Source organism: Acromyrmex echinatior, chromosome 17, assembly GCF_024713525.1.
Source record: "Acromyrmex echinatior isolate Ae372 chromosome 17, ASM2471352v2, whole genome shotgun sequence".
Taxonomy (NCBI): domain Eukaryota; kingdom Metazoa; phylum Arthropoda; class Insecta; order Hymenoptera; family Formicidae; genus Acromyrmex; species Acromyrmex echinatior.
In genome coordinates this window covers 6,207,580-6,221,535 of record NC_141868.1, presented here as the reverse complement: position 1 = coordinate 6,221,535, position 13,956 = coordinate 6,207,580, and the positions used below count along the sequence as shown (strand labels likewise).

At 31.3% G+C, this 13,956-nt stretch overlaps 1 protein-coding gene across 7 annotated transcripts in view; it reads left to right on the top strand.

The window, feature by feature from the left end:
* Nucleotides 1-311: 311 nt before the first annotated feature.
* The window catches only part of LOC105145343 (26S proteasome non-ATPase regulatory subunit 1-like), a 121,097-nt gene continuing 107,452 nt past the window's right edge, over nucleotides 312-13,956 (top strand). For 2 of the 7 annotated variants that reach the window (XR_015547920.1, XM_087415053.1), the window contains exons 1-3: nucleotides 312-1,395; nucleotides 2,563-2,791; nucleotides 2,996-3,187. Coding sequence is in view for 4 of the 7 variants with exons in the window: in XM_087415053.1 (XP_087271179.1) it covers nucleotides 2,996-3,187 (192 nt within the window). In the remaining 3 variants the exon portion in view is untranslated. The remainder of the gene's footprint in view (nucleotides 1,396-2,562; nucleotides 2,792-2,995; nucleotides 3,188-13,956) is intronic. The other 5 variants (XM_087415051.1, XM_087415049.1, XM_087415050.1 and 2 more) reach the window with 5 other exon arrangements.

Below are 13,956 nucleotides of genomic sequence, written 5' to 3'. Positions count from 1 at the left end.
CTCACAACGCTTGTAAGCATCAATTGTCTTTGTTTAATATTTACTAAACAACAAGGATGAAACGATGCTTAAAGCGTTGCGAATGCAAAGCGACATAGTCTCGATGACGCGATTACAGCGATATATCGCAAGCATCGCGAAATATCGCTTCTAGTCGCGCGCTATCGATTCTTCCATGTCGATTCATTCAAAAACTTGCACACAAATGCGGTTTACAGAATTCGAAAAAGTTTCAATTTTTAATTCGCGTCGTGGAAATCCGTAAATTTCGTTACAAATTTTGAGATTTGATGCATTTTCATTTATATTTGTGTAATTCCATAAAATTTCAGTATTTAAAGTACTATAAGGGATTCCGCACAAAAAAAGAACAGGAAACAGAGAACAGAGAATAAGAACTTCTATCTATCAGAAACTATGTATTCCACAATATATGATTTCTGAGTTTGGACACTTTCCGCCATGCGGCGTAGCCTTTGATCGCGCATAAAGTCATTAGATGAACAAATACCGTGATGAGAAAATTCACTGAAATAGCATTTGGAGCCAAAATGACGTCGAAGTGCTATTCTAACCTGATTCTGCTAAAAGATCGGAAATCCATACAGGGATCTGGAAGAAGAAAAAGAACCTGATTTTGTTATTATTGGAAGTGTTCGATTGCTGTATTGAAAATTGTAAAAACCACAGCGAAAGAGGGTGAAGTTTTGAATAATCGCGCGATGTGGAGCCAAAATGGCAGTTCGCGGTTACTTTGTTAATCTAGTGTCTTTAGTTGCGCAGTTGCGCACCAATCGATTGTAAAATTATTGGCCGCTTCGTCGTTGTCTCGTCAATGCGCGTGCGCGGTGGAACACACGCCAGAGAGCGCAGCCCTGATTGGCCGCTTGAGTTATTTTGAAGGAGACGGAGTGCCGCGTTTTTTTTTACAAGTGTGTTGCCCGTCAGACGTGTAGTTTCGACTGAACGCAATGTACGATCGATCGTAAAAGTTTCGTGAGACCACTCGAGTGCGTCGGTCATGTGCCTCATCTTGCTTTGAGATTCGAGTGTGCGTCATCTCAATTATGTTTTTGAGAAGCCGGCCTCATTTGTGCAGTTGTATTAAACGTTTCATATTCCCTTCATTCGTCCGTGCACGTGCGGCGCGAAAACGTAGTCGCAGATCGCAGGCGCCCAATGTCTGAGGAACGTTTTGCCGTTTTTGTCTTAATTGCATTATTCTTTTGTTCTATTTACTGGTATTTACTTATTTGACATGGTCGGTACATTGCATTCCAATTTTATGATTTGTCTTTACGATACTGAGCGGAATCTTATGAGCCGTCGTCTTATCGTGCCTTATTAGTGCCATTAATTTAATTAATTTTGAAGAAGAAGTACGAGCGATCGCACGTAAGTACGTTTATATCTTACGAATATAATGGTTTATATAATTGTATGATGTTGAATTTGTGTATATTTAAATATATACTATTAGAAATGTAACCACGAGCTTCCTTTATATGTAAATGAAGCTCGTGGCTATGAACAAAGTTATAAGTAATGATTTAACTGAAAAATTATAAGTTACAGTTGTTATTTAAATGTAATGAACGTGTAATGAACATTAAATTTCATAAATTTTCATGAAAAAATATTAAATTTTATGTAATGTACACAAATATACTTTCCATCTATAAGTGTATTTAATTTAATATATTTTAATCATGAAATTAAGTTCGTTCCTAGGCAAGGTGGGAGGAGGGATAGATCTCGTTTCGCATTAACCTTGATTTGCAGTATATTGATATATTTTTGTTTTGATTTCCACGCGAAGCAAGTCACGCCACCTCCCCCCCCCCCCCCTCCCCTCCATTAAGGAACGCACGCCTTTCCACGCGAAGCGAGTTAGGTGATCTTATAGTCGCTATGTTTATTGTTCTTAGTCCGTAATCTATATGTTTTTGTTTAACTTACAAGATAAACAAGGACACCTATTGTATAGGCCACTGCCTAAATGCACAGTGTAAATGTAGCTAATACTTATCATATTAATGTAATATTAAATTAATAATATTGCCAGTACTCATCAATATTTATAATATTTTTACAACCTTACACGATCAGAACTACAAAATATTTTAAATTTAGTTATAATAAATTAGTCGGGACCCATTTTCCGTATGTTTTGTACAGAGTCCTTTATTTTAAAACTAAACATTTTGGTTTCATATAGCAGAAATAAGACATTATATCTTAAATTTTTTTGTTTATAACTTTTTAACGAGTAACATCCTACAGTTTAAATTTCTTCAAGGTTACTTAGGATTATAACTTTCACATATTACGTCAGGTAAAGGTCATTGGGTGAGGAGAGCTTCCCTAATCTATATATTTATCTTATTTTTTAAATATAGGAATACAATACCTACATAAAGTATATATTTAATCTTACTATTTTTAAAATTTAAGAAATTTCATTTATGATTTTTTATCTTAAAAAATAATAAAACAAACATAGAAAGTATAAAGTGATTCTTGCAGAATTTTTAATTTTTTGAAACTTATTTTGTTTTTCAGAGATAATTTGAAATGATTGGCTCGTGCTACTAATTGGGCGAAGTTGACTGTGGAGTTTGTTTAGAAGTTCATCGAGATCATGAGCAAAAATTTAACTTTTTGATGTAGTTGCGTTTATTGTGAGATTCTAGTGTCACCGGTGTTGGATTCCAAAGAAAATGGTTTATGTGCTTTGGGACTTACATGCTAATCATGGGGCCACTATCGATATCTCTTAGGCTAAAACAAGGTATATCGCATTTGATACTGATTTTGGAATATTTTTTTATGTTAAATTTTCACATTTTTATGTAATAATTGATTATTTTTTATTAAACTAAATATTTGTCAAATTTTATATATATATATATAAAATAATGTGGGTAGATCTTTTATAAATTAAATACTGCAATAATTAAATTTCATGTGATTTATCCTTTGAAACTTGTTCCAGATGGTTTGTCATAGTAACTGCCTCGGCCTTAGATTGACTGCAATGGATTCGCGTAGAGAAGACGTTTATGAACAATTAAAATCCAATTTGTACCAAAATGACGCCGTGACTGGTGAAGCGGTTGGAATCGCTATGGGAATTGTTATGCTGGGATTCAAATCAACGCATGTGATCGACGATATGCCGGGTACTGTAAGTTTAATACATATTTTTCTATTCCTCGCATTCTTTTATTACTCGCGTAATTTTTTGTATTTAGACATGAAAAATTTCTGAAATATTTTTAAAAACTTGGTGCTGTATGGGAATTAATTATTTTATCAAACTAATTTGACTATCAATAGATTGCATCGAATTGTTTTTAATGATGATCCTTACGTTTTTACATTCGTAATGCATGAACATCATTTGATGCTTGTTTCTCTTTCACCTCTCATGCGTTGCGGATGTAAGGCCCTACAATTTCGATTATTTTTGCTGTTCTGATAGAAATGTAATAAATAAGTTTAAATCACTGCTCGCAAAGATTTGCACATTTCGGCCGAGCGACCCTCACTATCGCTCGAGGCTCGGCGGCTCGGCCGCCGAGCGCTCACATGACGCTCTGACTCAGGAGCGTCTCTGTATCTTAAACGTGCGAAAACGTACTTTACGATATTAAAAAATATTTTTCTTACAAAATAATTTTTAATTTCTTAAAAAAATCAAATACTAAATTTTCTAAAACATTTTGTCACAATAATTTTTGCTTATCAGAAACTATTAAATAATTTTTATAAATTTATATCGAGAAGTTTCTAGAACTAACACGGTAAAAATGTAGATCAGGGGAGCCACCCCCAATAATCTTGACCTTGACATATGTTGTCAACCCCGAGTGACCTTGAAGAAGTTTTAATTACAGGATAAAACTTTAATTAAAGATTTAGAGATATGAAGTGCAAAATTGGCCAATGCACTTTCAATGAAATCTCATCTTTAGTACTCATGACTATGGCGTTTTGTGCGTCAATCTTTTCTTTGTTTTTATCCACAGATGAATTAGCAGCTTGTGTATCGGATTGACCAAATGTACATGTTTTAGATTTTGTTACCATTTTGTCAAATAAATCTTTTAATATTTTTTCAGCTATCTTGACGAGCAAGTGATATTTAGATAGTCCTTTTCCATAGTAATGTTTATCATTAAACTGTAAATAAATGTTATTAAAGCATTAGTGGCTGATTTACATCACCCTTGAATATTATTAAAGTATATTGAAGATAAGATGACATGCAGCATAATATTATAAATAATATCTCTCTAATATTGTAAGAATTATAATAAATTATTAATTAAAATAACAAAATAATTACCTTAACATGAGCGGTAAAAGACGATTTTGTAAGCATCTCCAATTGTATTTTTTCAGAGTTCCATCTATATAAAGTTTTAGCTTTTATTGTACATAATACCGTGTATACATCTTTTGGATTGTATAGGTTTCGTTAGTTTTACTTTTAGACGATATAATTTGTTACAAATGACTTTAACAAAAAAATCGTCACATCAGTATGTTACCATACATATAATATTACATAAACAATTACATTTTATTTTATATATTAATAAAAAAATTGATTACAAGAGAATCTCGAACCATGAACATTCAATGCTTCTAAATCTTCAAATTTGTGCAGTGAAATATCATCTTCAAAAGGAAAAGATTTAATTTCATATTACAAATATTGCTACAATTCTTTTTTTTTTATATGTATTCATAAATTCTTCGATTTATTTATTCTTATATATAATATATAGATAATAGTTATACTTCACAAGATTTTTAAACATATGATTGTAAAGATGTATGTGAAATAATGTTTAAAAAATTATGAAAATCTATGAGTGAAACTGTGTATGTGTGTATTAATTACTTATATTAATTATTTAGACATTAGCATATATACAGGAGGATTACGTGTCTCTATTGTATACTCTTATTATTTAAATTGTCTTAAATATTTAAATTATGATCCTAGAGATTAAAAAGATATAATATGTTTTTATAATCCCTAATTTAAAAATACTTATCTTACGTTACTCGTTCAGAAGTTATAAACCAAAGAAATTTAAGAAGTAATTTCTTTTTACTATATGCTTTAAAGTACATTCCCCCACCCCCCTGCAAAAGGGCGCCCAACTCTCATCTTCGACTCTCACCCCCCCCAACCCTTACAAAGTACGCAATAAATTGACATATTGTAGGAAGCTCTAAATGCTCGTTCAAACCAAGTTCCATGGAACGCACTAATTTTAAAATTACTCTTTGTCGCTTTCGAGTTTTACTCACTTTATAATAATGCTTTGTACAATGGAATATATGATTTTCCCTAACATTTGTTAGTGTCAATACATTTTCACATCTTGGACACAATATTTCTTTACGTACAACTTCTTTATCACACAGAAAATTCCATAGACGATCGAAATTGTAAATCATATTAATGAATTCATGTAAATACATTTTCAACGTTTGTAAAGCGTCTTACTTGTGTCGAAATAATCTGACTGAGACTAACTGAAACATATCGATCGATACTATTCAAAATGATTGAAGAAATCAAAACAGACATATCAATACATTGTAATCCAAGATCAATGTATTGATCTCGCGAAGCGAGATTTACCTTCTCTCCTTCTCTACTTAGGAAGGTAACGACTTTTCACGCGAAGGGAATGAGAGTCGTGCGCCTTTGAAGCATGAGGAAGGGGGAGTGAGAGTCGAAGGTGAGAGTTGGGCGCCTCTGAAGCAGGGAGAGGGGAGGGAGTGAGAGTCGTGCGTCCTTGAAGCAGAAGGGAATGTACTTTAAAGCAGTAAATTCATATAGTAAAAAGAAGTTATTTCTTAAACTTCGTCCGTTTATAATTTCTTAACGAGTAACGTCCTACAATTAAAACTTCTTCAAGGTCACTCGAGGTCATGACCTTGACAACATATGTCAAGATCAAGATCATTGGGGGTGGTTCCCCTGACATTTTTATCACTAACACATTTTGTCATAATAATTTTTGCCTAGTAGGAACCATTCAATAATTGTTAGAAATTTACATCGAGAAGTTTCTAATAGAAGTTTCTCCACGAACTTTTACCAAATCTCAAGTAACAAAGAGAAATTCTATATCGCAATAACTATTTTTTTTTATAAGCGAATATAATTTTATCATTTTAAATTTTTGACTAACGATTAATTGTTAACATTCTCTTTAACATATGTAACATCGTCTTTATGTAATTGTTTAACATTCTTTTTTAACATACGTTAAAGAGAATGTTAACAATTAATCGTTAGTCAATTTAAAATAATAAAATTATATTCCCTTATAGAAAAAAATAATTATAGAATCCTTGTTACTTGAGACTTTGTAAGACGTCGTATGGAAAACACGGAATTTCCAGATTCATGTATTTCCTGACTTCAATCTTCGCAAATCTTATAAAAACTCGATATAATCAAAATAAATAATTAAAACAAATGTGGTTTATGATTCAAAACATATACAAAGAGGAGCATGAAACCACAGCACTAGATATTGTTTGTGAAATTTAGTTATGTACAATAAGAATTTCCAGATTCTAATTTAAAAATTAAACTATCGTTAATATCTTTTAGTCAATTTTATGAAGATTAACAAATCGTTACCTGTTTTACAGACAAAATGATGAATCTTAAGCACTTTCCTCACGCAAATGGAAATTCGTCATTATGTATTATTATTTGTTCATCGTCATATGTTACCGCTATTTACATATATGTTAAAAGTTTAGATTGTCTAGAATTATTTTTAAGTATGAGAGATATCTTTTTTTAAAAAAGGCAAATAGAAATATCAGGCAAACCTTTAGTGTCACTTTGCTTATTAATACTACTTATTTGGTTTTTTATGTATATCATTTCAGAAATTCTTCTTTTAAATAATGATTATTTTGTATCTAAAATTCTAATATCCCAATCCAATTCATACATCTCATTCACTTGATGGCGTGAAATCACTGATATCTCAGAGATGGATCTTCTTATGTTAATCTTATGTTCTTTGATTCAAGTTTTTAATTTCCTTTTTGTTTGGCCAACATAAGAAGACTCACAGTCCAGACAATTTATCTTGTAAACTCCACAATGGTCCTCTTTGCATACACGATCTTTTCCAGTTTTAATAAATCTATTAAATTTATTTATAGGTTTGTAAGCAATATTAAAGTCCTGACTATGTGAAATTTTTTTGATACTTTACTTAAATATGGTATTACAAAAAATTTTTTTCTTAAATTGGAATTAGAATCGTTTTCATTATTATTCCACTCACTATTTTTATCTAAATTAATTCTATTTTCTAAAGTTCTTATTCTGTTTTTTATTGTTGAAAAAATGAATTCAAGAGGATAACCATTCATTAACAGAGTGTGAACTAAGTCTGAAATATTTTTTTCCTGAAATTTTGGATGATAAAAACAATATTCTGTCTAATTGTCCGATGATTATACTCCTTTTATGCACTAATGGATGATTCGAATAATAATTCAAATATTTCCCTGAATTAGGTTTTTTTATAAATATCGAAGATAATTCTTCCTTCTTGTCTCGTTACATATAAATAGCATAACTATGACGATATGGATAAATAATAATACACAATGTCACGATGAATTTCCATCTGCGTGAGGAAAGTGCTTAAGATTCATCATTTTGTCTGTAAAACAGGTAACGATTTGTTAATCCTCATAAAATTGACTAGAAGATATTAACGATAGTTTAATTTTTAAAGAATCTGGAAATTCTTGTTTTACATAACTTGCAATATGATAATTGGCGCTGCAATCATGTTGTATGATGTATCTTCACAAGATGAAAGAAAACGTTTACATATATTTATATTTTTGACGGCTGAATTTAATGTCAGATATATATAAATTCTGAATTTTACTGATATTTATGATTTTACTGAAGATGGCCAGATTGTGGCCGAAACATCTAAAGATTTTTTATTAATGTAATGATTTATTAAATTTCACAAACAATATCTAGTGTTGTGGTGCTCCTCTTTTTATGTTTCTCAATATAATTTTATAATAATTATTGAATGATTTCTGATAGATAAGAATTATTATGACAAAAAGTGTTAGTTATTAAAGAAATTTCTCGATATAAATTTATAACAATTATTGAATAGAGTTTCTGGGAAGAATTATTATGACAAAATGTTTTAGAAAATTTGATTTAAAAAAAAATAAAAATTATTTTGCAAAAAAAATATTCTTTAATAACGTTCGACCTCCGCACGTAATATATTTAATAAACTATTTGGCAATAGTTAAGATATTGGGTCATCTAAAAAGTATCCGCGGTTTTTTGTCACTAAATGGTGTTGATGGTCATATATCGGGCAACACTAATCCGATTATGTCAAACGAACGCGCGTCTGAAAGATAACATTTTAGGTGACATTTTTTGTAAACAAAGTTTGGTGATTCATCAATCGTGTCAAAAATTATATTGGTTTGAAAATGAGTGAAATATCTGAAGAAATACGCTATGTGATGCTTTTTTATTACAAAAAAGGCAAAAACGCAGCACAAACATGCAGACAAATTTGTGAAGTTTACAGCGCGGATGCTGTAAGTGAACGCAGAACGCAGGAGTGGTTTGTTCGATTTCGTTCTGGAAATTTTGATGTCAAAGATCGACCTCGCTCTGGTCGGCCAGTCACTGAAAAAGTCGATGAAATTTTGCAACTGGCAAGACCGGCATGTGAGCTGTCAGGAGATAGCCAATGCACTAAGAATCAACCATATGACAGTTTGGAATCATTTGAAAAAGGCTGGCTACGCAAAGAAACTCGATGTTTGGGTCATGAATTAACACAAAGAAATTTGATTGATCGAATTTCCATCAGCGAAACACTACTAAAACGCAACGAAATCGACCCATTTCTGAAGCAAATCATCACAGGCGATGAAAAATGGGTACAATACAAGAATATTGTTCGTAAAAGATCATGGAATAAGCGCGGCGAACCACAACAAACGACTTCAAAACCTGGATTGATGGCAAATAAGGTGATGCTGTGTGTATGGTGGGATTGGAAGGGAGTCGTCCATCATGAGGCGTGTCCTAACGATTAATTCAGAGCTTTACTGTTCACAACTGGATAGATTACAGGAAGCGATTAAGGAAAAACGACCAGAATTGATTAACAGAAAAGGTGTTCTTCCATCATGACAACGTCAGACCACACATATCTTTGATGACGCGCCAAAAATTGAGCTTGGTTGGGAAGTTTTGATGCATCCACCGTATAGCCCGGATCTTGCACCGTCTGACTACCATTTGTTTCGATCTCTGCAGAACTCTCTTGATGGAAGAACATTGGCCGACAAAAGAGCTGCCGAAAATCACTTGAAAAAGTTTTTCGCCGATAAACCACAAAAGTTCTACAGGGATGGAATTATGAAAAATGGCAAAAGGTTATAGATAATAATGGCCAATATATACTTGATTAAAATTGATTTTCAATAAAGAAAAATTTCATTCAAAAATTGAACAAAAAACCGCGGATATTTTTTAGATGACCCAATATTTAATAATTTTTAATAATTTTTTTAAGTTTTTAATAATTTTTTTTACTTACATACTATCAACTTTATAAAAAAACAAGACATTAAAAATTGTTCATTTTCTTCTCATGGAATTTTGTGAACTTTTTCAGAATTTTTTAATATCGCATTTTCTCAAAAATGCAATCTCAAAAATAGTTACCAAAATAAGAAAATGCGATACTAAGAAGTTGATAAAAAATTTTGAAAAAGTTTTTGGAGTTCTATAAGAAGAAAATTAATAATTTTTATTTCTTGCTGTTTTTCTATAAAATTAATAGTACTCTAATAAAAAATTAGTAAAGCCCAATATTTGGCGATCTTTAATAATTAATATCTTGTTAAGTACTAAAATTTCAAAATGGTAGAAGAACTTTCCGACTTCGTTTAGTCCGATTCACGAAATATTTGGCGGTTATTCTAGGACATCCTATATATTGAATTTGTACGCAAATATGAGTAATTAATATTTAAGAACATAATTGATATGCAACATTGATATATGATTCATGTTATTAATAAGTTCTCTCTTGTAATTTTATTATGAGTTTTTTTTCATTCATGAAATTAGATGTATTGTTAAATGGAGATTACAAACGAAAAGAATTATATAATTCTCATATAAGTCTTTTATTAAAAATATAACTATCATTCGTATTTTTAATAAAAGACTTATATGAGAATTACGTAATTCTTTTATGAGTTCTCAATAATCTGTCTAATCTTTTCATATAATTTCATCTTGTTACGCAAGAATCAATTAATTTTACTAGATTGTTTTTATGGCGTTGATAACACTGGGCTAATCTGAAGCATCCCAGCACTTTATATCATCTGATAAAAAATTTGTCACACATGTATAAATATGACCATTAGGGTGGCTCTTATTCACTCTTGATGAAATTTTTTTTTTCTTTCGCTCAAAATGCCTTCTCGCTCAAACTCTCTCTATCGCTCTCGCTTTGTCTCGCTCTTGAACAATTATGATAAACGTGAATGTTATTAAGTTTAAATCTAAAATAAATAAATTTAGATTTGTAAGATATATGAAAGAGAAATAAATAGTACTTTATTCTTATTCAGTGTAAAGTTCAGATTTATTACTTTATTCAAGAGGAATTTGGAAACCATTTGGATTGGAATAGGAAGATCCTTCAATAAGATATACGTATACTTAGGTTTCATTTTATAAAAATTAAAGACAGTACGAGAGAGAGATTTGGATTAAATAAATAATAATAATAAAGGTAGTATCACTTGGGTTTTATTTTTGATTTTGATAGTAGAATTTAACTTGGCGCCGATTTTGTTGATATCAAATTTTTTATACGAATAATACGTAGGCTGCTGGAAAAGTTTCTGCTAATCTAATACTTCCAGTGGCGCCAAGGTTCTGCTACTATCATAATAAAATTAGACATTTTTAACCTATAATTCGGTTGACAGTTTGTACCCAAGCCAACTAGTTTTGTTTGCATTTTTAGTATTTTAAAAAAGTTATTTTGAGAAACTGGAAATTTCATGTGAAAATTTTCGATTACAAATGTAATCTAACTCCGAAACAATGCATCGATCGACTTCATTTGGCTTTTGGGCCAACAATGTTCGAGAGCGAGTCAGAGCGAGAGCGCTGTTGTGAAAATTTAAAGTGATACGGCGTTTAGTTGTATTTCGCTTCAATCCAATAATATTCTTTGCGAATCAAACGCGGCGGTTTTCTGGCGGCGGAGCGTCTCCTTGGCGGTGCACTGATAGCGAAGCGTTGACTCAAAACGGCGGGAAACTAAGAGGGATGAAGCACCATCCAATAGGACTGTTATAATTGATTTGGATATCAATTCTTTTATACAAATGATACATATCATTAGATTAATATTCATTATTTATTTAATTTAGCATGGTATAAAGAAATGGGATTTAACTGAATTTATATGAATATATATATAATAGTTCAATATCTTAACAGATTATTTGAACACTTTATTTATAAGTACAAACATTTACATTATTCATTAAGCCCTTTTTTAAAACTTAATAACTAAGATAAATAACAAAAAAAAAACTTAAGATAACAAAATTACTTTAATGGTTTTATGACCGTTGATTTTTTAGCATCCGGATAACGGCGATAGTCGGTAACAACTTCGATTAAAAATTGTTTCTGTTCCTCGTCTTGTGTTATAATATTACTGTATTCGCTAATCAACTTAATTCCTCGTTCAGCTGAATCATTGACAACTTCAAAAGTTTAGTATATCTATCATCAGATTTCCAAGTTTCAGGATCATTGTTTAAAAAATCTAAATCTATATTAAATCTGCGAAAAAAAATTTTGTACCATGAGATACAAAATCAGAAATAGGTTTATTTAATTGTAATTCACTTTTCTCTCTCTCTCTCTCTCTCTCTCTCTCTCTCTCTCTTAAGAGCAAAACACGCTTATTCCTGGTGTAATAAAGTACATTTTAAACCTAAAATTGACTCAGATTATATTAAAAATAGTTTAGGTGATTGTTATGATGATATTTTAAAATTTGTAAAAAATACAACAACCAAGAGAAGATTATCGTGAATTACTAAAACTAACAGAAATTTTTCCAGGAAATCCATCTAGTAATACTTCGATTAGAGCCCCCATTTCACTATGCAAGATATCAAAAGCGATTTACATATTAAAAATATTTTTATTTCGCAATGAATTTAAACTTACAGTAAAGGAAATGTCAAGTTTGTTAGATATATTTATTTTTATTAAAAATTTATATTAAGGCATGGTTTACTGCACCGTTTGCTATCAAGGCACCTTATCATGACTTGGAGTTTCTTAAAAAATAATAAAATACAAAAATGTCGATCCTGTATCTGTCACTTCAGTAAACAAAATGCTAAATCACTTATGATATTTGAGCACCAAAAATGATGCACTGGCTTTTTTCGATGATAATGTATCAAATCAAAATTTAGAGTTTTCTCTAAAATTTGTGCCACATTTAAAATATCTTTCTGCCACAAGCTGTCTGTAAATGTTTTTATGTATGTCCTTATGATGACCCATAAAATCAGCAATAAGAGAAATGTCAATATCCGATAAACGTGCACATTTTGTTGCCATATCTTTTCATAAAATACTTTCTCGTAAGCTTTTCTTCTGTGCCTCATATAAATAAGAAAATTCATACATCAATTTACTCGCCCTTAAATATCGAAATCAATTTTTATTTGTACTTGGTAATTCGAATATATATGGATTTTTAGAGGTTATTTCTACTAATTTGCGATATTTTGTAATTACATTTATGGTTTTCTTTATTTCATTGTTCAAGAGGCACAGACTGGAACATTGCGATTTCGCTTGCCACGAATGATAAAACGTACATATTTTAAAGCGGAATTCTTTTTCTTTTTTTAGTAATCTATAATTTATTTTTTTAATCTATTTATCTTTTTTTGTAATTGTCATTATATTGGGTCATCTAAAAAGTATCCGCGGTTTTTTGTTACTAGATGTGTGTTAATGGTCATATATCTAGTGACAAAGTACTCCGGATACTTTTTAGATGACCCAATATTTTCATAATCAGCAATATAAGCTCTTTCTATTTCTTCTGCACGGCGCCGATTAAAAATTTGAATTATTATTGTTCGAGAGCGAGGCAAAGCGAGAGCGATAGAGAGAAAATTTGAGCGAGAAGGCGTTTGAGCTAAAGTTCGACTTAGGCGAATCTTCGATCACAAGTCAAACGCGGCGATTTTTTTGCGACGGAGCGATTGCATTTATTGTCTCACAGGCGATTGCATTTATTGCGGAGCATTAACTTTGACCGAAATAAACGAAGAAGAAGGATCACTGTTTGATTTTGCTTTTTATCTATTTTGTAGAACAAAGGCTTCCTTTTTGAATCGCCTATGAGATTCTCGAAAAATTATGAAAGTTGAGGTGACCCCATGATTCAGGCAGTGATTGGCAATTCTCGACTGCGACGGCCAAGCGGTACTATTGCCATGCGCGCCCAAATCTGGAATTGATTGGGGTATCAGTACGTTACACGTTTCGCGTCACGCGACCGATCCGAATTTGATTGCCGTTTTAGCGATTGGTTTTTTGTGTACGTACGACATGCGGCTTTGATATTTTTTGACTTTATCAACGAGGTGATTGTCAAGTTTGTTTTTTTTTGGCAACTTCTAGAAACGTTTGAACTTGTTCTAGAAACTTCCAATCCACATATCGCACGTACACCGAATCTGCGAAAACTATTTTTTCGGATGCATCTCGAACAATTATCAATGTTGCTTAAACGAGTGTGAATCATTTGCGAGTGCGTC